At 49.6% G+C, this 18355-nt stretch overlaps 2 protein-coding genes and 1 pseudogene across 3 annotated transcripts in view; 2 read left to right on the plus strand and 1 right to left on the minus strand.

Annotated features, from left to right (window-relative positions):
- Nucleotides 1-482: 482 nt before the first annotated feature.
- RPL35 (ribosomal protein L35) lies at nucleotides 483-2257 on the minus strand. Its single transcript, XM_050319859.1, has 4 exons — nucleotides 2042-2257; nucleotides 1616-1752; nucleotides 1323-1404; nucleotides 483-665 (listed from the first exon to the last, which is right to left on the minus strand). The coding sequence occupies exons 1-4, from the start codon at nucleotides 2042-2044 to the stop codon at nucleotides 516-518; spliced, it is 372 nt and encodes a 123-aa protein (XP_050175816.1). The 5' UTR covers nucleotides 2045-2257; the 3' UTR covers nucleotides 483-515.
- Nucleotides 2043-12184, plus strand: LOC126642554 (collagen alpha-1(I) chain-like; annotated as a pseudogene).
- The window catches only part of SCAI (suppressor of cancer cell invasion), a 30086-nt gene continuing 22846 nt past the window's right edge, over nucleotides 11116-18355 (plus strand). For both annotated transcript variants that reach the window (XM_050319857.1, XM_050319858.1), the window contains exons 1-2: nucleotides 11116-11262; nucleotides 12842-12973. In XM_050319857.1, coding sequence (XP_050175814.1) covers nucleotides 12867-12973 — 107 coding nt within the window. In that variant the 5' untranslated portion in view covers nucleotides 11116-11262; nucleotides 12842-12866. The remainder of the gene's footprint in view (nucleotides 11263-12841; nucleotides 12974-18355) is intronic.

The raw sequence follows: 18355 nt of genomic DNA on the forward strand, positions 1-18355 counted from the left end.
GCCCTCATCAGTGCCCACACCCAGGGAGAGCACCTGGGCTGAAACTACGGCCCCCAAGGGGGTTCTTGGGGCCTACAGTGAGTTGGCCAGAGATCCAAACCAAGTGCTGACAGAATCCTTCAGGTTCCCTGAAGATCCCTAAAGCCTCTCAGCAAATTTGTTTATTTCTGTTAACACTTAAACACTGGCACAGGACAGAACTTTAAATATTTACTCTTAAGGTACTGAAGTGACAGATATTGACTGACTGCAAACATCTGTGAAAAACTTCCATTCTAAATCAATCTCAGGTTAAATTATTTTCAGATGCCAAGCTGAACAAACCTCACAGATCTGGACCCCACTGCCTGCTCCACAAAGAGGAAAATAAACTGCTAGCTCTGTATTTTCAGCAGCAAACACACTTTCTGCGAATCCTCCCATGTCCCTCCACAAAGCTGAGGACTCCTTTACCCACCAGTGCAAAAAACCACCAGTGACACTTGCAAAGCAAACTGCATTTAATGAGCCCCGGGCTACGCCTTGATGGCGAATTTCCGGGCCGGGTACAGCCGCTCCTTCCGCTGCTGCTTCTTGGTCTTGAGGTTCTCCTCGTGCTTGTTGAGCCGGCGCCGCATGGCCCGGGTCTTCTTGGGCCGCAGGTCCAGGGGTTTGTACTTCTTGCCCTGTTTGCAAAGACACAAAACAGAAGAGTTCAGACCCTGCTCTCAGCGCCCAGCACCTGCCAGGGCATCAGCACCCTGTTTAAACCTCTCTCCCTTGGGACCATCATCCCAGTCTGGAGGGCTGAGAGACCTTCTCTCTGCCAGGAACAAGAGCTGATTGTAACTTTTGCAGCAGTTGTACCTGCTTTGACTCAAGTTTAAGCAGTGCTTCATCTTAAGTCCCAGTTACCCAACACTTCTTGTAAAATTCTTTTTTTTCCCCTGCCCTATCTGGTGTCATTTAAAGCCCAGAAAATAGTATTGCAAGAACTTCTTGAGGGAAGAAGCTCCTTGGCCACCTGAAACATGAATTTAAATTTAGATTAAAAGAGCATCTGCATTTCTGCAAACTGCACCTCTCAGGAAGCTCATCACACCCCAAAGGCATGCTGCCAGGAGACTCCTGGCAAAACCAGACTCACATCCAGCTTGCAGAATTCTGGCAGTAAGACGTAAAAAGGAATCGTGACGAGAGAACTTTAAAACTGAACACAAATGAGCGTTTCTTACTGAGTTTTAATCTTTAAAACAGCAACCTACAAAACCAGTTCCTTCCCACAAACTGCAATTGAGAACAGCAAGAGATAACAGGTCAGTGTGGAAGGTGTCTGTCCTCACCTTGTAGAACTTCCTCAAGTTCTCCTTCTGTGTCTGGTTGATGACAGTCAGCACTCTGGCGATGGATTTACGCACCACGCGGCTGCAGAGAGACAGAGACCCGTGTGAGGACACGGATCCCGACAGTGCACAGAGCCGTGTGCTCCACCAGCCAGTCCTGCACCAGGTACAGCGATACCAGCCCCTCCCGGCTCCTCCCCGCTGCACCACCTGCCCTCCGAGCAGAGACGGATGGGTCCCGGGCCTGCAGAGCTGCTCCCCTTCCCCGCCGTTTATCCCCCCGGCACACTCACATCTTGGACAGCTTGGACGCGGCCCCGCCGGTCACTTTGGCCACGCGCAGCTGCGACAGCTCCACCTTCAGATCGTCCAACTGCTTCAGCAGCTCCTCCTTCTTCTTCCCGCGCAGGTCCCGGGCCTTGATCTTGGCCTGCGGGAAGAGCCCTCAGTGCCCCCGGCCCCGCTCCCGCTGGGATGCGGGCAGATCCAGGTGCCGGCTCCCGGTGAACCCCCATCCCCGGCCCCGTTCCCGGCGGATGCCGGTGGATTCCCGTTCCCGGCCCCGCTCCCAGTGGATTCCCGGCAGATGCCCGCTCCCCGTCCCCGTTCCCGGCGGATGCCGATGGATTCCCGGCAGATGCTCGCCCCCGTCCCCGTTCCCGGCGGATGCCGGCGGATTCCCGGTGGATTCCCGGCGGGTGCGCTCCCAGCTCTCTCACCATGGCGGCGGCGCGGGCCGGAAGGACGGAAGTCGCGGAGGGACAGGGGCGGTGCCGCGGCCGGGCCGTACCAACGAGGCCCGGGCGGGGGGAGCAGCCCGCGCCGCGCTCCCCCCGCGGGCCGCGCAGTGGAGCGGGCCGGGGCGCTGACAGCGGCCCCGGGCGCGGGGGCTGCGGCCCCGCGGGAGCGGTGCCGGGCCGGCCCGAGCTGCAGGCGCCGCCGCCGCCCTCTCCCGGCCGCCGGAGCCCTGGCGGAGCGCAGCCGGTGTTCCTGCGCTGGCCGAGGTGCGGCACTCTCACACCGGCAGCGGTGGGGACGTGACGGCGGGCGGGGCGGGAGCGGGCGCCGCGACGGAGCGGGACAGGATCAGGATCAGGGGCAAGGCCGTGCGCGCAGGCGGCCGTGCAGCACACATGACACACACGCACGGGCTGACAGGCGGCCGGGCAGCCGGTGCCGGTGCCCGCGGTGCCGCCGCCGTTTCCAGGCAGCCGCCGCGCCTCACCGGCCGCGCGCGGGAGGGCGGGGCCTCGCGATTGACGGCGGGCGCGGCCAATCAGAGGGCTGGCTCGCCGCCAGCCCGGGCGCTCGGCCAATCGGCGCGCGCGGGGGCGGGGCCGGCTGGCGCGGACCGGCGTGATACGGCAGCCGCGCTCCCCGAGCCTCGGCGGCGGCGGCGGCGCTGCGGCCGCGCCCGCACCGGCACCGGCAGCGGCAGCGGCAGCCGCGGGGGCGGACGGTGAGCGGGGCTGCCCGGCAGCGCCTGCCCCGCTCCGGCACGGCCTCCAGGTGCGGGGGGCGGAGCGGCGGCGCAGGCGGGAGCGGGGCGCGGGCGGGGCGGCGGCGGGGGCGGGCGGGAGCGGCGGCGGCTGCGGGCGCCTCGGGGCAGGCCCGGCGGCGGCGCCCCCTCAGCGCGGTGTCGCCCCCGCAGAGCCCCGGGCCCGGCGGATCAGCCCCGCCGCGAGCGGGAGCACAGGTAAGGCGGCAGGTGCGGGCGGGGCCGCGCGGAGCGTCCGCGGTGGGTCCGCGGTGCGGGGTCCGCGGTGCGGGGTCCGCGGTGCGGGGTCCGCGGTGCGGGGGCTGCGGGGCCGGGGTGCGGGGGGCCGTGCGCCCGCTGCCTCTGCCGCTGTCGGGGAGCGGGAACGCGATGTGACACGTCTAATGCTTAGGCCTGGATTGGCGACGTAGCTGAAATAATTGCCTGAACGACCCCCTCTTTATTAACTTCTCCACTCTCCGCGCTCCCCTCCCGCTCGCTCCGGGCGAGGCTGAAGGTGTTGAGCCTGCCCGTGGCAGGTACCTGCATCCAGCGTCTGCAAACGAATCCGGTGGGACGGAACGGTGCGGGATTTTACAGGGGCAGTCCGTGCAGTGCTGGATACCCAAATTGCAGGTTTGATGGAATCATTGGGGGTTTGTTCTGATTTTAAACTTTTATTGCGGCAGGTCCCTCTCCACCAAATTCTTTTTTTGTACGGAGAAATTCTGTGGACAATAGGTGACGTGAGATGCCCTTGGGGACACAAGCTGGATGGTTATTATGTTGTGTCATATCCCCAAATTTCTTGCCCTATTAAAATGTCCATAACCAAAGGCTGTTGCAGGTAAAACGTTCAGGATCAAGACTGCAGGTTTTCAGCTCTAGGTCTGATCTCCCACCACAGAATAGGAGCTGTTATTGTTGAAGTCTGAATTGCTCCTTTCATTTAATAACCAGGCTCCAAGCTTCCATGCCTAAGCTGTGTCTGGGCTAAGAAATTCTAGTCCTCCAACCTGCAAAATGGATCCCTTAATGTAAAAAATCTGTAGGTTTTGCACAAGCTGTGCAAACACAACCTGTAATTCATGGCATCTCGTCCAAGCTAATGCAAAGCAGCGCTGTGGGACCATATGATGACTAAAATGTGAGTGTGTCTCCCAGCATGTGTGTGCTTCCCACTGCTCCTGTGAGCTGCAGGGCTGCCGGGCGGGTGGCAGCCTTTGGAAGTCGGGGAGGATCATCCCGGTGTGGATGCTGCTGTGGGAATTTTTCAGGTGCAGTCCCTGCCTGGTGTCTCTCACCTCACCTGAACCCGTGGCGTGGCGGCTGTGCCGTCCCTGGCCCAGGCTGTCAAGGGAGCAGTTCAGGAGCCCGACTGTCAGTCGTGCGTGTAGAAAAAAGATCCTTCGTTTTCGAATCAGATTAAGTCAGTCTCTTTTAAGATGTTGGGATAAACTGGACCATAGTTTATGTTGATTGAAAGAAACAGTCACTTCACCAGGAGCAAAGAGTGTAATTCTGGGCTGCCAAAGCACTACAGGCAGTGCACACAAATGTGATGGCCAGGTTATTTACTGCAGGAAATAGAAGAACCATTCATAGAAACTGTATGGAGAGAAGAAATATTTTATTGTGCTGCAAAGGAGATTGTGATCATTGTTTTATTTCAAAATATAAGTACAATACGGCATCAAAATTCCTTTGGCAATCCAGGCTCCTTAAAACACGGGGGATTTTAACACAAAGATGTCTAGTTGGACTTAGCTCTGTGTGTAAGAATGATACTGTGTTCTGTGCTCATCATGCTCTATTGAGAAACTTGATCTACAAGTGATAAAGATGCTGGAAGTGCTTTCCAGTGGGAGGAACACGTAGCTTGCCTGTATTGTTATTAATTTCTGTGTCCCTGTTTTGTTTCACGGAGGCAAGTAATAAAAACGGAGCGTACCGATTCAGAACATCGAGAAGCTTCTAATCCAAGGCAGTTCTGCATTGAAATCAGCTGGTGGTGTCCATAGTGTTGCACTGGGGGCACAGATTTGGGGAGGGGGGAGCTGGGGCTGCAGCTCTCCCTTGCTGCTGCCAGTGCTGTTCCTGTCACATGCTGCAGTTGCACAGTCCCCTGCTCGCACTGCAGCTGCCTCGCTGCCGTGTGCCACTCACATCTCCCCTCTCCTTGCATCACTTGTATTCTGGTTTAGCTCTGTTGGCTTTAAATGGAGTTGATGATGTGCTGCGGCACAGATGGAGAATGGGAATTCATTGGATCATCTGGACACGTTACTTTGTTGGCTTATCTCTTATTCTGCACAGTGTGCTTTGGGCAAGGAAGAGCTCTGGTGTGAAGGTCTGTTCTGAGGTGGTCTTACTGCCCAAAGGGCTGAAACGGAACTGATTTTAAACAAAAAACCTCCAGTGCCCCCCTGCCAGCCCTCAAAGCAGACTGCAGCTCTTGGAGTCTCAACTTGGGTGTTGATGGCTTTTTTCACAGAACTTTTTGCAGTTCTGATTTTTTCATAGAAGTGTTCTGTTGGAGCGATCTTTGTAGAAGGAAAATCAAGACCTGTACATGCAGGTTTTCTAATAATTTTGCTTGGTGTTCTTGCGTAAGAACATTCTGCAGGCTTGGCTTTTGTAGCTGACCTGCTCTCCTTTAGCACAAAAACTCTGTTCTGGATATGTAGGTTTTAAACAGGCTGGAAACAGAGGTATGGAATGGGGTATGTATTGCAGCAGGAGGAAACAGTTCAAAGGAGTGGACCAAATTGTGTGTGGGAGCTGCACAGAGGGTCAAATGGAGGTCTGGTTCTGTAAAGTATGTAAGGAGGTTGCCAACACAAATATTACCTTGCAGTTTACATGTGCTGAGAGAACGCAGCACAGCCCTGCAGCAGGGATGGAACAGAGTAACCATCAATCTGGATCCCTGAGGATGTCAGTCAGGAAAGGAAGTGTGTGATGGCAGAAAGCCTGGATGGAACTGCAGGTTTAGACGACTTGTTGGTTGAAGTATTTTTAATTATTGCTATTAATATAATGGAACACAGAGTGGAGGCTGAATTTTTAAAATATAATTAAAGCAGAAGTCAGCAGAGGGATTTCTCTGCTGTGAAGCAGAGGCATGGTCCAGCAGCAGTCTGCTCAGGAGGGTGAATTCCCGGAGTGATGATATTCCCCGTGCAATTCCCAACCTTGCTGGCAGCTCCCGCCAAGCACTGGCTGGGAGGGAAGAAGTGAACTGAAGGGATCAGAAGGCTTTCCCAAGCTTGTCCTGCATTTTCCTTTGTCGGAGTATGATTCCAGTTGGAAGGCAGCCATTGGCACCTTGGCCAGGGATGGGAACAGGCTGCAGAGTGTGGCGAGAGCTGCCCTCCAGATTGGGCACTGGCCTCAGCTGCCATCCGGGCCGGCCAGTAAATCATTGGCTCGCTGGAAAGGAGCCTCTCTGTCACATTGCTGTACAATGCAGCTTGATGTTTGCTGTTCCATTTTGAATTGGTGAATTAAACTCTTTAAAAATGAATGAAAGAGTTAAAACAACAGTCGTTGGAGGAAAGAAAAAAAAATCTTTCTCGCAACTGGGATGCTTTTCAGGAACTTGGCTGCTCGGGAGGCGAGAGCCATGTGCTTTTCCGCCCTGCTCTAGGTGATGGCTTAGTTCAAGGGGGCCCAGATTTGGCTCAGTCAACAGTTGTGTTGGCGTCTTGCCATCAAATGTGCATAAAATGGAGCTGACTGCAATTCCCTCCTCACTCCAACATGGAGGGGCAGCCGGAGAGACCCGAGGCCCGCGATGCCGTGCCGTAGGTTGGCTTGGGTTACCCTGAGGTGCGTGATCCCTGCAGCACAAGCTGTTGCACTGTGACTGGATCCTTGCTTTTGAGTCCCTGGGTTGTATTTTGGTCTCTTGTCATAGCTAATGCATTTCAGACCTGCTTGTGCCTCTGCTCCCAAAATCTCTCTCCCTTCTCACAGTGCCTTACGTGCTTTTCCAGCTGTACGGGGTTCATCTCTCATTTGCAGACTCTTCCTATGGTTCTGTGGCTTATGTGCATTACCACAAAATCAAGATAAAACACAACTGGCATTTTAGCTGCTCCAAAAACACTGTGTGTAAATAAACCACTAAATGGTTCGGCCTGTGAAATGTAAATACACACAGCTCACTGCCACAGCTGATGGTGTTTTTCTGTCTCCCTTCTACCCTCCCACCCTGCCAAGAGTGGGCCAGCCTGATGTTCTTTTTTCTCTTGCTCTTTCATACAATTCAAATGACTGCTAAGTACCATGTAGGTGGTATGCAGGCACCACGACAGATTCATGATTTCAATTTGGGTAGAAGGAAATACTTGCATCCTCTTCCACATTGCTTCTGCACCATCTTTTGGAGATTCCTGGGCTCCGATGACCCAGAAATTCGGCCTCGGTCCGACTTTGAGCTCGAGCCCGTTTTTAGTAGCGAGTCTAGTGAAGTCAGTAGAAGAGCAGAGGCCCAACTGTGATGACATTTTTAGCCTGTGCCCTTTGTTCATCCTATACACAAAAGGTCGTGAACTGCAGTGAAAAAGGGATCACAGAGGGCACAGAATGGACAAAAGTGGAACAAATTACCAGTGGCAGAAACATAAAGAAGAGAAGCGAAAGTTTTGTGTTCTGAAGGCAATTGAAGAGGGCCACGTGCATCCCATGGTGAGATCATGTCTCTTGTATTCAAAGTGAGTCTGCCCAGAGTGAATTCAGAGTCTGCTGGTGAGGTGTGGCTTCCATGATCTCAGTGTAGGAGGCAGGAAGGGACTACATGGTTTCCATGGTGTGATGTTAATGAGCACCTCCGCCTTTCTCTGGGAGAAAAGATGCCAAAGCTGCAGTTCTGGTTACAGACAGGTGTGCTTGAAGCAATAAAGGGACTTTTGAAGGCATGTGAAACAAATGAAAAGCCTGATTCTGTAGACAAAGCACTTATTTGAGGCTAAAATAACGGGATTGCCACTGCACGTTGGACATTCCAACTCATTTGACTCGGAAGGGGGTTGAATTTGTTGGCTGTTTCCCTACAGGGAGTAGTGAGACTGTTGCTGCTGACTGTTCACAGGTAATGCAGAGGTGGCAACTCACCTTAACTCCGAGGTCCTAATGTGAGACAGTGTTGCAGATCTTCTCATCTTCAATATGCTGAGGAAGGAAATGCACATGTGAAAGTGATAAACTTTCAGTTTGCAGTAATAAAATGTGTGTAACTTGTATAAGCCCTTTTCCTGGTGCATTCTGTCTGCGTCCCTGGAGCAGTGAGCAGAGCTGGGACACAAACACACCGCCTGTGCTCCGAGCTCGCCCTGGGCATCGCTGGCCCCTGGGACTGAGCCCTGCCAGAGCCCAGGTGTGGGCTCAGCCTGCTCCCAGATGCCTCCTGCAGCATCCAGTGAGCTGCTGGAAAAGGAGCTGGGTGCATCTGGGATAGCTGCAGCCACTGCAGTGCAGACGTGCCCCGAGGTGAGCAGTGTTTGGGATGAGGAATGTCTATGTTCGGTTCCAAATTTTACTAAAAACCTTAAAATAATAAAGAAATTCTTTTCCCCTGCCATGTATTTTATGAAGAAATGGTTTGATGTATAACTGCTCATTGCCATTCCCTCTGAAATCCTGACTCCAGCAGGCTTTGAGGCTGTTGGTGCATCTGGGGGAATTACTATTTATTTATCTCAGTGTTTCTTGGGTAGAACTGAGTGATATCTCAGGAACTTCAGGACAGTGGCTCTCAGTGGAGAATTAGGTATTCTGACGAGAGGAGTGAATTTGGGTTCTAATGAATTTTGTGTTGTCTGAGGCTCTGTCAGGACTAGCACTCTGAGCAGATCACATGGAAACACACAGATGGTTTTCCCAAAACGTGCAGTGTAGCTTTGAAAGAAAACAGGAGACAAGTGTGCCAACCTGTAGAAGAAAAGGAGAGGCAAATAGAGAGCCAAGGTATATATCCTGCTTGATGCCGGTAAGATCAGCTGGTTTTTGGAGGAGATTTGAGAAGTGATGGTTCCAGGCGTTGGGGATCAGTGATCAGGAGCTTCATTTTATCTGTGTTGTTACTTTGTGGATAAGAAATAGATACCAGCTGGGTGTCTGGCTTTGTATCACGTCCCCTTTTGGCAGTGATGCTGTGGGAGATGTGTCAGGATGAAAAGTGGAAAGAGAGCTGGTCTCTAACTCAAGGTTTGACAGCTTTAAAATCCTGATAGACTGGAATGTGTTTTCCACCATTGGTTTCTGTGGAGAGCAGTTCTTAGTTTGGGGAGAATCCTGGATCAACAAGATGTACAAAGAGTGTTTGGTTTTGGTTTTTAGTACCACTTGCATCTCTAAGTGAGGAGTGGGAAGCATTTGAAAACCGGTCAAGGTCCCACAGCTGAGCAGAAGTAATGGCTTAGAAAGAGGCAAGTGGATTGAACGAGTGCTCTGTCAGGAGGTCAAGGTGCCATGTCCAGCCAACTCTGCTGTGCAGCTCTGGGAAACTGCTCCTGGTTCTGCCTGTCTTCACTTCTATACAGAGGTTGTACCCTGTGGACATCTGCCAAGCACTATGACCTGCAGTCACACTGAATCTTCAGTGCCCCAAGGTTTTATTTGTTTGTACGTGTCAGGTGTGAAGTTATAACCCCCCTCTTGTGCCAGGCAGCTCGGTGGTGGGTTACAGTGATCCTGGCTCTGTAATAAACCTAAGAGGATGTGCCTGTAATACACTTATTTAACTATCCATGCTGCACTTGCACTGTCAGCTCGATTTCCCTGAACCAGAGTGTTCCTTCACCGCTCTCGAAGCCTGCCTTGCTTTGCAGGCCTGAGTCCTGGGGTAGGGCCAGTGGGGAGCGCATACCATTGACTTCAGCACTTTTTCCCTTCCAGCTAAGCCTGGAAAACCTTAGCCAAAAGACGGCAAACCACAGGGAAGTGGAGACGTGTGTGATGTAAGTGACATCTGACTTTAAAAACACTGGCCAGCACCACCAAACCTCCGTCCTGTCCCGCACCCTCCTCCCGCTGCCCTTCGGCTCCGGCTGCCGTGGACAGTCGTGCCATCCTCTGGGATGGCTCTAAAGCTCTGCCACCCGGGGTGCTGCAACGGGGTGAATTCGTAAAATCTGTGAATGTAACGCAGCAAACTTAATTAACGTAAACTTAGCAAACCTGGAATCTTGTGTTCTGAGAGTGTGTTGGAAGAACCTGGCACGCCAAGTACGGGGCTTGGCTAGCACCATTTTTCTGCCTTGTATGGCCTGAGGAGTTGGCAAAATCTTTGAGAGAATAATAAGTTCTGCTGGAAGTCACCAGTTTCTGACTTACTTTAACAGTCTTTTAAACCAATGTTTCAGTGTCTTGTTTTGCAGACTCTGGAGATAATTTTTTTTAACATGTGCTACTTAAGAAAAATTGTCGTGCAAAACAGCCCAAGAGTTTCTTTTGCATGAAAAAAGCAATGAAACTTCTAACACAGAACAAAAAATAAAGTAGGTGATATTCCTGGTATAGCTGGGCTGTCAGAACTGGGAGAACTGTCTGTTTTGCAGACGGGGAGCACGGATCCATGGGGGTGACTTCAAGTATGAAAGGGAAGGAGAGGTCCCTGTGGATGTACTCCTGGCTGCATTTTATTTGTATTGTTCATTTGGAGCTGTGCAGTCCCTGAGGAAAGGGCGATGTCAGGAGCTATATTCCTCCCTTTGCTGTGCCCACTTGCTGTTCTAATAATAATTCTCCCTCCTGTCTGTACTGCTGCTGCATTACAACACAGTCCTCAGTGCAGGGAGCACCTCCTCCTCTCCCGAGCTGCTCCTGATAGTGGCTCTTCCTTTGTACCCCACCAAATACCACCCCCTCCGCAGCATGAGAAGCCAAAACCAGTGCATGAGATACCTAACTTTATTTTCCTTCTCTGTCAGCTGGAAAAGCCAGTTTTGCCTACTTTTCCTGCCTTCTAATACCTTTCAGATTTGCAGGCTATGGATTTTCTAGTGCGTCTTCTATTGATTGCATAAATGGCCTCTTCACAGTGGGTCTGGTGGACCTCCTCCACGTGAGAACTGCTTGGTTTAGAAAAAACAAACAAAAACCAAGTTGGTTTTACTTGCCTGTGTTAGGGCTGACACTGGTTCTGTTGGCAGTGGTTGGGGACGTTGGGGAGTATAACTTAAGGGTAACATAAAATAAAACTCACTTAGCCATGAGATTAAAGGACACATACACAGACTGTGTGAAATATACTTTGCCGTTTAAGCAAGCTCCTGAATTTTTGCAAATGTGTCTGAAGCTGCTCTGGAGTGCCTGGATTACCACACGGAGTGCGCAGAACCCTCGGCCTCGCTGCAGGATTTAGGTCACCCTTGCTGCAGAGCACACAGGACCGGGGTATTGTCCTCTTCCTGGAATTCCTGAATCACCTCCTGGCTACTTCTGACATCTGGTTTTTAGGTCTGGCTGTTCACTTTGATCTCGTTTGTTGGTGCTTTAAGTACTCAGTGTTTGTTCCGTGCTGTGGGAATGTGAATGTGAATGTTGGCGGGTGTGGGACACAGGCTGGTGGTTTGCAGTGTCCATGTCCTGCTTGCCTGGCTCATGCCAAAGCTTGTGACATCTGGGTGGTATGTTTTGGACTCTGGCACCCATATGGCAGTTACCTGACAACACAAAGATACTTCCTGCCTTTTTCTGGAGCTCCTTGACGAGTGGTTTGTGCAGTGCCCCCTTGCCTTGCACTGGTGCTCTGGCTGTTACGTGGGTGTGTAAAAACAAGTGGATGGGTGCTGCATCTTGTCCAAACTGGGCAATCAGGAGACTGCTTGGTTGGCAGGATGGCTCCCTAACTTGTCCCAAAAGCTGGGGGGAAACTGCCAATTTCTCCTGCCTTTGGTAGCCATGAAGTGTTTGTTCAGACAAGTATTTCTGGAGCCTCTTTGGTTATTGTGAAGGTTTTTTGTGACAATTGCTTGAAAGATGCTTCTGGGTTCTTCCCAATGGCTGGAAGGAGTTAGCTTTGCCATTTCCTGGCTTCAGTTGGGACGTGTAGTAATTATTTGTGCAAATAGCATCCAAACTGAGTTGCTGCACAAATGGAAACTTGTTGCTTAAAAAAGCACTCACTAGAACCACTAGAGAAGCTGCTGAAAGTAAAAGCTCTGCATTTGCCCAGTTAGAGGTGTGTTTATCTTGCACTAAAATCCTGAGCACAAAAGAGCTGAAGACCTGGCAGCCATTTCCAGGGGAGATGTTTTGTTGTTGCTGCTGCTGTGAAATCTGTAGCTCATCTTTGGGTATCTTGTATGTTTGGAGTAAGATTTTAAACACCACTCTACCTCTTACAGGTTTTCCTATTGCCTTACTTAGTCAGTACTAGGATTATCTACATTGTGTCTTAGTTTTTTGTTCAGATGATTATTGTACAATATGACATTTTGCTCATATGAACAGTATCAGTATATCTGCAGGTACAATTGTGAGCAGTGCAAGCCATGGAATTAAATAGTCTTGAGGAGGCAGAGAGGAAGGAGAGGGCATTTTTTAGCATTCTGTTTAAATATTTGCTATGTTTTAGCAATAGGAACTAGTGAGCTACAGTGTTCAGCAGTTACAGAAGAAAATGAAACAATAAGAGAACTGAGGCTGGTCTCTCTAAATGCAGGATAAACACCTCTGCAGAAGGCAAATTTGGAGAGGATTTCTTTGTCCAAGTGTGGAACCCAAGTGCTGTTTGTGCTGCAGTCCTTTCGTTGGCAGTTTTGTGTTTGTGAAAAAGGTCTTTGGAGTTATTTTATTTTATGACTCTTGTACGACTGTTATTTTTAATTTTGCTCTGTTAACTAGTGCATTGTGCAATAATTACTCCCCTGCTTTGATTCTCAGCCATTATTTTTAATGAGTCTTGAGAAGAGTAACCTGTGGGAGAACTGCATGCTCTGTGTTACATCCCCATGGAACTGAACGTGCATCTCATCTGGATGAGTTCACAGCAGCCCTCGATTTCTGAATAATATGGATATTTTCTTCTTCATAGGATTGAGTTTGCTCTAAAAGAAATCATGTCATCAGGAGGAGCTGAAGATGATATTCCTCAAGCAGAGAGGAAAACAGTGACAGACTTTTGCTACTTATTGGATAAGTCTAAACAGCTCTTCAATGGCTTAAGGTTAGTGCATCTTTGACAGAGCCTTGGAACACACACTTCAGTATGTGATGCTGAAGTCAGCTGTACAGTGACCATTTGGAACTCAAACCCAGTAAGTTTTTTTAGGAGATAACAATGCACCTATGTATGGGTAGTTTGGGACCACGTGTAAGAATGTCTGTAGGAGTAGAGGTTCCAGTTAATAGTAAACCAGAGGTTGGAAATTCCCTGAAATGGATAGAATTTGTACTGAAATGCTATGTATGAAGTGCACAGTTAAGTACTAGGTGTGGCTGTGTACAATCAACAGCATGCAAGTTCAAACCACCTCAGTCTGTGCCAAAAAAAAAGGGATGAGGAGGATTGGCCTAGGTGGGAGGAAAGGAGAAGAGGGAATATTTTTTGGGAAGAAATCTAGGATATGATAAACAGAAACATTCAAACCATACCCTGTACGTGTCTGGTGAAAGAAATGCTTAAACTGAACTGTGGAGAAAGGTAAAAGCTACATTTATCTACAAAGGATTTCTCATAACAACTAGAAAGTCTGGGTGGTTTGTCTGCAGGCGAAATAGAGTAAGAGGAGTTCAAGGAAAGTAGTTCAGGTTTGGACAGTGATGTAGACATCCTGTTTTGTCAATATATGCTGAGTTAAACATTCTGTATTCAGGAGCTGGTTTATTTCTAAGCTTTGCTGTGGAGTCTCTTAAGCAATACGGGCTTGAGCTCATATCTGGTTGGCAGTTCAGCCTCTTCCTGGTCTCTGAGTAATCCTGTATGTTTGGGCCCATATAGCTTGCTGTTAGTCAAACACAGATGGTTAGCAAAGATGTTTTTAATTCCTCCGCCCCCCGCTATTGATAATCCTTTCATGTGCTTTAGGAGTTGATTACCAAATCCAAAACAAACAGTTTGTGCTCCAAAATCTGAATGGTGAATGGGCAGTAGAGACAAGGAGTTCTTGGTGATTGCATTTGACACCCTGTGAAAGAGAGTCTAAAGCAAAAGGACTGAGATCTCGAGGCCAGGATTCGCAGGACCATATATGACATTACACAGGCTTTCTGATACTCATTTGTACTCTTCAGTGACTCGGGCCAAAATTTCAAGCAAGTTCCATCACCGAATCACAGAATATTCTGACTTGGAATGGACCCACAAGAATCATCGAGACTCTTGTCTATCTCAGTGATAGAGGTTGCTCGAAATTTTGGCCTGAGTCCCTGAAGAGTGCAGATGAATCCAGTTCATGTGCGGCTGTGTGCTGCTCAGTTCAGATCAGAGAGGTGGCAGGGTAGCTCCAGCCTGTCTGTCTCTCCTCTGGGCATGGAAGGAGTTAGCACTCGTATCAGATTTCCAGATGAGAGTTGTAGTTTCTGTGTACGTCCATGGTACTTTGCCAAAAAGAAAGCTTCTCGTCCAGCTAGATGAAAAGAAAATGGAAAATACCTTTGAATGAAATGTGGCCAATAAAAATAGAGAGATGGGCTTCAGCAGCCAGTTCTGCTGTGTGAAAATAAGAACATTCTGGAATGGGAGCCTGCCTCTGTCCTTACTGTAACCTGGCACAGTTAATGATCTTCTTGTGCTGAACTTGATCACCAGTTCACCTCTAAGACCTGTGATTGCCAAGGGCATAATGACTGGATAAAGCAACATTATAATTCTCAGGCATCTCATCTGTTAGAGCTTGTTCTCTGGGGAGTTCACCTGAAAATAACTTGGCAAGCATCCCAATTCTTAGTCCGGTTGCTTGCTTTTCCCTCCAGCATAATAAATGCATCTGATACGTTTCTGCCACCTTCTGTTTTGAAGATGATGATGGCCTTTGCTGCTGTGTTTTATGCCATACTCTTGTCCCTACCACATTTTGTGGAAGAGAAGTGACGGGGGAGGGAGAGGAGAGCAATGATTTCCTTCCCAAAACCTCCTCTGGGCACTTCAGCTACAGGGAGCTGAGCCTATGGCTGTGTTGGCAGCTGCTTAGCTGTTGCTGCTGCCAAAAATTGCAAGGGCTCAGCCTGCCACGTCTTTGTTTCAGTAGCATTTCCTTCCTCTCTTCCCAATACAGATGCCAAATACAGCATTTGAGGAAAACATATGATGGGCTGCCAAGGTTGCTGCTCGAAAGTGTACTTTGTGCTCGTGCTCCTGGTGATACCATCTCGGGTGGCCATGCCTGCTAGGATAGTGCAGAGGGGAGATTGTCTTTCTAGTGTCTGTACCCTGGGCTGTAAGTTAGAAAAAACTGCTGGTGAAGTGTGTTCCAATGGCTCTCTTCTCTGCTTTCCCCACTCCCACTTGCTTCCTTCTTGGAAAAAGGCTGGAAAGAGGGAGGGTGTTAGGAAGCAGTTTTTCACCGTGTCCTGTCACTGGTATTATTTTCTTTTTAAGGTTAAAAATGCTTAAATGTGTTCAGTATCACAGAGGAGCTTGAAATTTTAAGAAATGAAATGACTTTTCACAACCACATTTTAGGGAAGGGATTGTCCCCTGTACTGGGCACTGCTGAGGCACCTCGAGTTCTTTGTCCAGTTCTGGCCCCTCACTGCACTGCAAGAAGGACATTTAGGTGCTGGAGCGTGTCCAGAGAAGGGAATGGAGCTGGGGAAGGGTTTAGAGAGGAGCAGCTGAGGGAGCTTGGGGGGGCTCAGCCTGGAAAAAAGGAGGCTCGGGGGGGACCTTTTCACTCTCTGGAAGTCCCTGACAGGAGGGGGGAGCAGGGGGGGGTCGGGCTCTGCTCCCAGGGAACAAGGGACAGGAGGAGAGGGAATGGCCTCAGGCTGTGCCAGGGGAGGGTCAGGTGGGACGTCAGGAAGAATTTCTCCATGGAAAGGGTGGTCAGGCATTGGAGGAGGTGCAGTCCCTACCCCTGCAGGTGTCCAAGGAAGGACTGGATGTGGCACTCGGTGCTCTGGGCTGGGTGACAAGGCGGGGATCGGGCACAGGTTGGACTCGATGATCTCAGAGCTCTTTTCCAACCTTAATGACTCTGGGATTCAGGGTGAGTGACAGTGTGTATTTTGTGGCAGCATGTGTTTTGTAGATTTCTAGTAAGATGCAAGTGTGGAACCTCTTAGTTTTGTTCCACACTGCTGCTGCTTTGGAAACAACAGGACCCTGTTTAGCTTCAGGCAGTGCTGCAGGTGTACCTGCTGTGGTCCTGGGAAGGGAGTGGCTTCTCCCACCGACCGCACTGGGGTGGGTTGTGGGGAGTACCCTGGTGTGATTGTGCCTTTGTGGGTTGTTAGAGTCTGTGGGGAAGCTTCAGCACTGTTATCCTGCTGCTGCTCAGTTCTGGGAACAGGAGCCTGTAATTACTACAAGCCCATGAACATAAAAGGAAATTGTCTTTTTATCACCTGTCAAAACTGTGAATGTATTTAAAGCTTTGAATATTAAACTTGCAGTTATTGTAACCTCCCTCTTTGAAGCATACTGCTGAGTCCCCAGGACTTTCTCAACTTCTTTACATCTCTGGAAGTTGTCCCTGTGTGACAACTTCCATGTGGTGCTGTCCAAGCACACCTCAGCACCTTTCATTGGGTTTCAGCCAGTATTACCTGGCTTCTGCCAGCAGCATGGCTGAAATGAACTACTGACAGAGAATTAATTATGAGCACATAAGTAGTGCTGGTCTTTGCTGAGACAAGGAGTACAGCAAGAATTCGATAGAATTCTGGACTGCCTGTGGAATTTATTCACCAGCCACTCTAGTGCAGCAAGGGAACCAGTTTTCTGTGCCCACTGTGGGAAACCCACCCTTTTAGAACATCTGAGTTTGTGTCTTCATGTCCTGTTTGGAATGTTTTAAAAGCCAAGAAACTGGAAACGGTTTCCAATTGTTGGAGGCTGTTGTACTGTCCTAAATCAAGACATCTCCACTCCCTCCTCTGCATCTGGATTCCTTTGGCTGTCCCTTCGTCCCTCCTGCAGTGGTGTCCAGCCTGAGCATGTGCCCCAGCACTGCCTGTTCTGAGCCAGCAGCCTGGGCTGGGCACGCCCTGCAGGAACCTGAGCCTGCTGTCTTTGTCTCTCCATCCTGTTCTGGTGTCCTGCTGTAGATCTGGAAGCAGTGAAATAAGGACCTATAATAATAGGTCTTTCGTTCTGAAGTTGGGTGTGTAATTGCTTCTGGGTCATGTATTCCCTGTCTCCATTGGTGGGAGGATCTGTGTTAATAACCCACTCTGCAGTCAACCTAGGCTTTAGGATTCTTTTGAGGTATTTCTCCTCTGGTGCTATTAAAAAATCTGCATTATGTGTCCTCTTTTGCCTATGCAACTGTTTTCTCACAACCAGATTTCTTGGTACATGTGAGCAGCATGTGATGTTGAGCACAGAGAGCAGTAAATGGATGGCAGGAAGGGCAGCTCTTGTCTGCGAGAAGCTGTGGTGAAACCACGGTAATGTATTGTCATAAATGAAGTTTTATTACAGCCATGTCAGAATACTATCAAAAGAACAAGTGCTACTGTCTGTTTCCATGGAGATCTTTCCTGTTCCCTGGGGAGCCGAGGAATCCATAGTATTGTGCAGCTATGCCAGCTGCAATTAGAGAGCACGCTGCTTGAGGAATATCCATGTGGACAGCCAGCAGTGGCTGTGGACAGCAGTGGCCAAACACATGGATGCTGTGCTAACAGAGGCTTCTTAAAATAACACTGATTTTCAGATACTCAGATCTAACACAGCACAGTGAGTTGGGCTGGGCTTTACAAGAATGTTTAGGCTAGGAGGAAGGTATGGAACTGGGGTGACAGGTGAGGTACAGAGAGTGTATTAATTATCTGACTGATGGGGGTAGATGCATGAGCATGATCAGAACATAGCTACCTGCTTATTTCTTAATGGCTGCACATACCTTCTTCTCAGTGTCCGAGGGAAGGGCGTTTTCGTGTTCCCATATGTTGGACTTTTGCTCAGATGTCCTGAGCAACTTGGCCTGGAAAGCTCAGTTTACTCCTGGTAGGGTTTTTTGAGTCAGCTTCCTAATTCAGTCATTCTGTAAGTTAGTGCTGGGGAACATTTGTATAATTTTTTTAAAATGATCCATTTTAGTGTTGTTTTGTATTTGTATTCACTTTTTATTTTTACTTTTTAACATTGAATCTTGTGGATGTGCTAATTAGATTAAAGGTACCTCTTGCTATGTCAGAACCTCCAGGTGTATCTTGGGCATTTGTTGGACAGTGCCTTAACTTCTTTTGTTTAGCTAAAATGTTTACATCTATTACAAGAGAAAGTGGTGCACCGTTCCTTGCGGGCATGTGATTGTATCAAGCTGTATCTGGATGATGCTGGTGCCCTGAAGCAGGTGTTTATATTCCTGTTCACCCTTCGCTACGCCAGCCTAAGTTCCAAGGTGTTGAGCAGCCAATTGCAAGTTTGAGGGGACTTTTT

Source organism: Myiozetetes cayanensis, unplaced genomic scaffold (assembly GCF_022539395.1).
Source record: "Myiozetetes cayanensis isolate MyiCay16 unplaced genomic scaffold, myiCay2020 scf23, whole genome shotgun sequence".
NCBI lineage: Eukaryota > Metazoa > Chordata > Aves > Passeriformes > Tyrannidae > Myiozetetes > Myiozetetes cayanensis.

What these genes read in the sequence shown, in the direction of transcription:
- RPL35 (XM_050319859.1), bottom strand. An exon ending in GCGTCCAAGCTGTCCAAGAT is followed by an intron (nt 1,405 to 1,615) that starts GTGAGTGTGCCG and finishes GTCTCTCTGCAG; the next exon opens with CCGCGTGGTGCGTAAATCCA. An exon ending in ACTTGAGGAAGTTCTACAAG is followed by an intron (nt 666 to 1,322) that starts GTGAGGACAGAC and finishes CTTTGCAAACAG; the next exon opens with GGCAAGAAGTACAAACCCCT.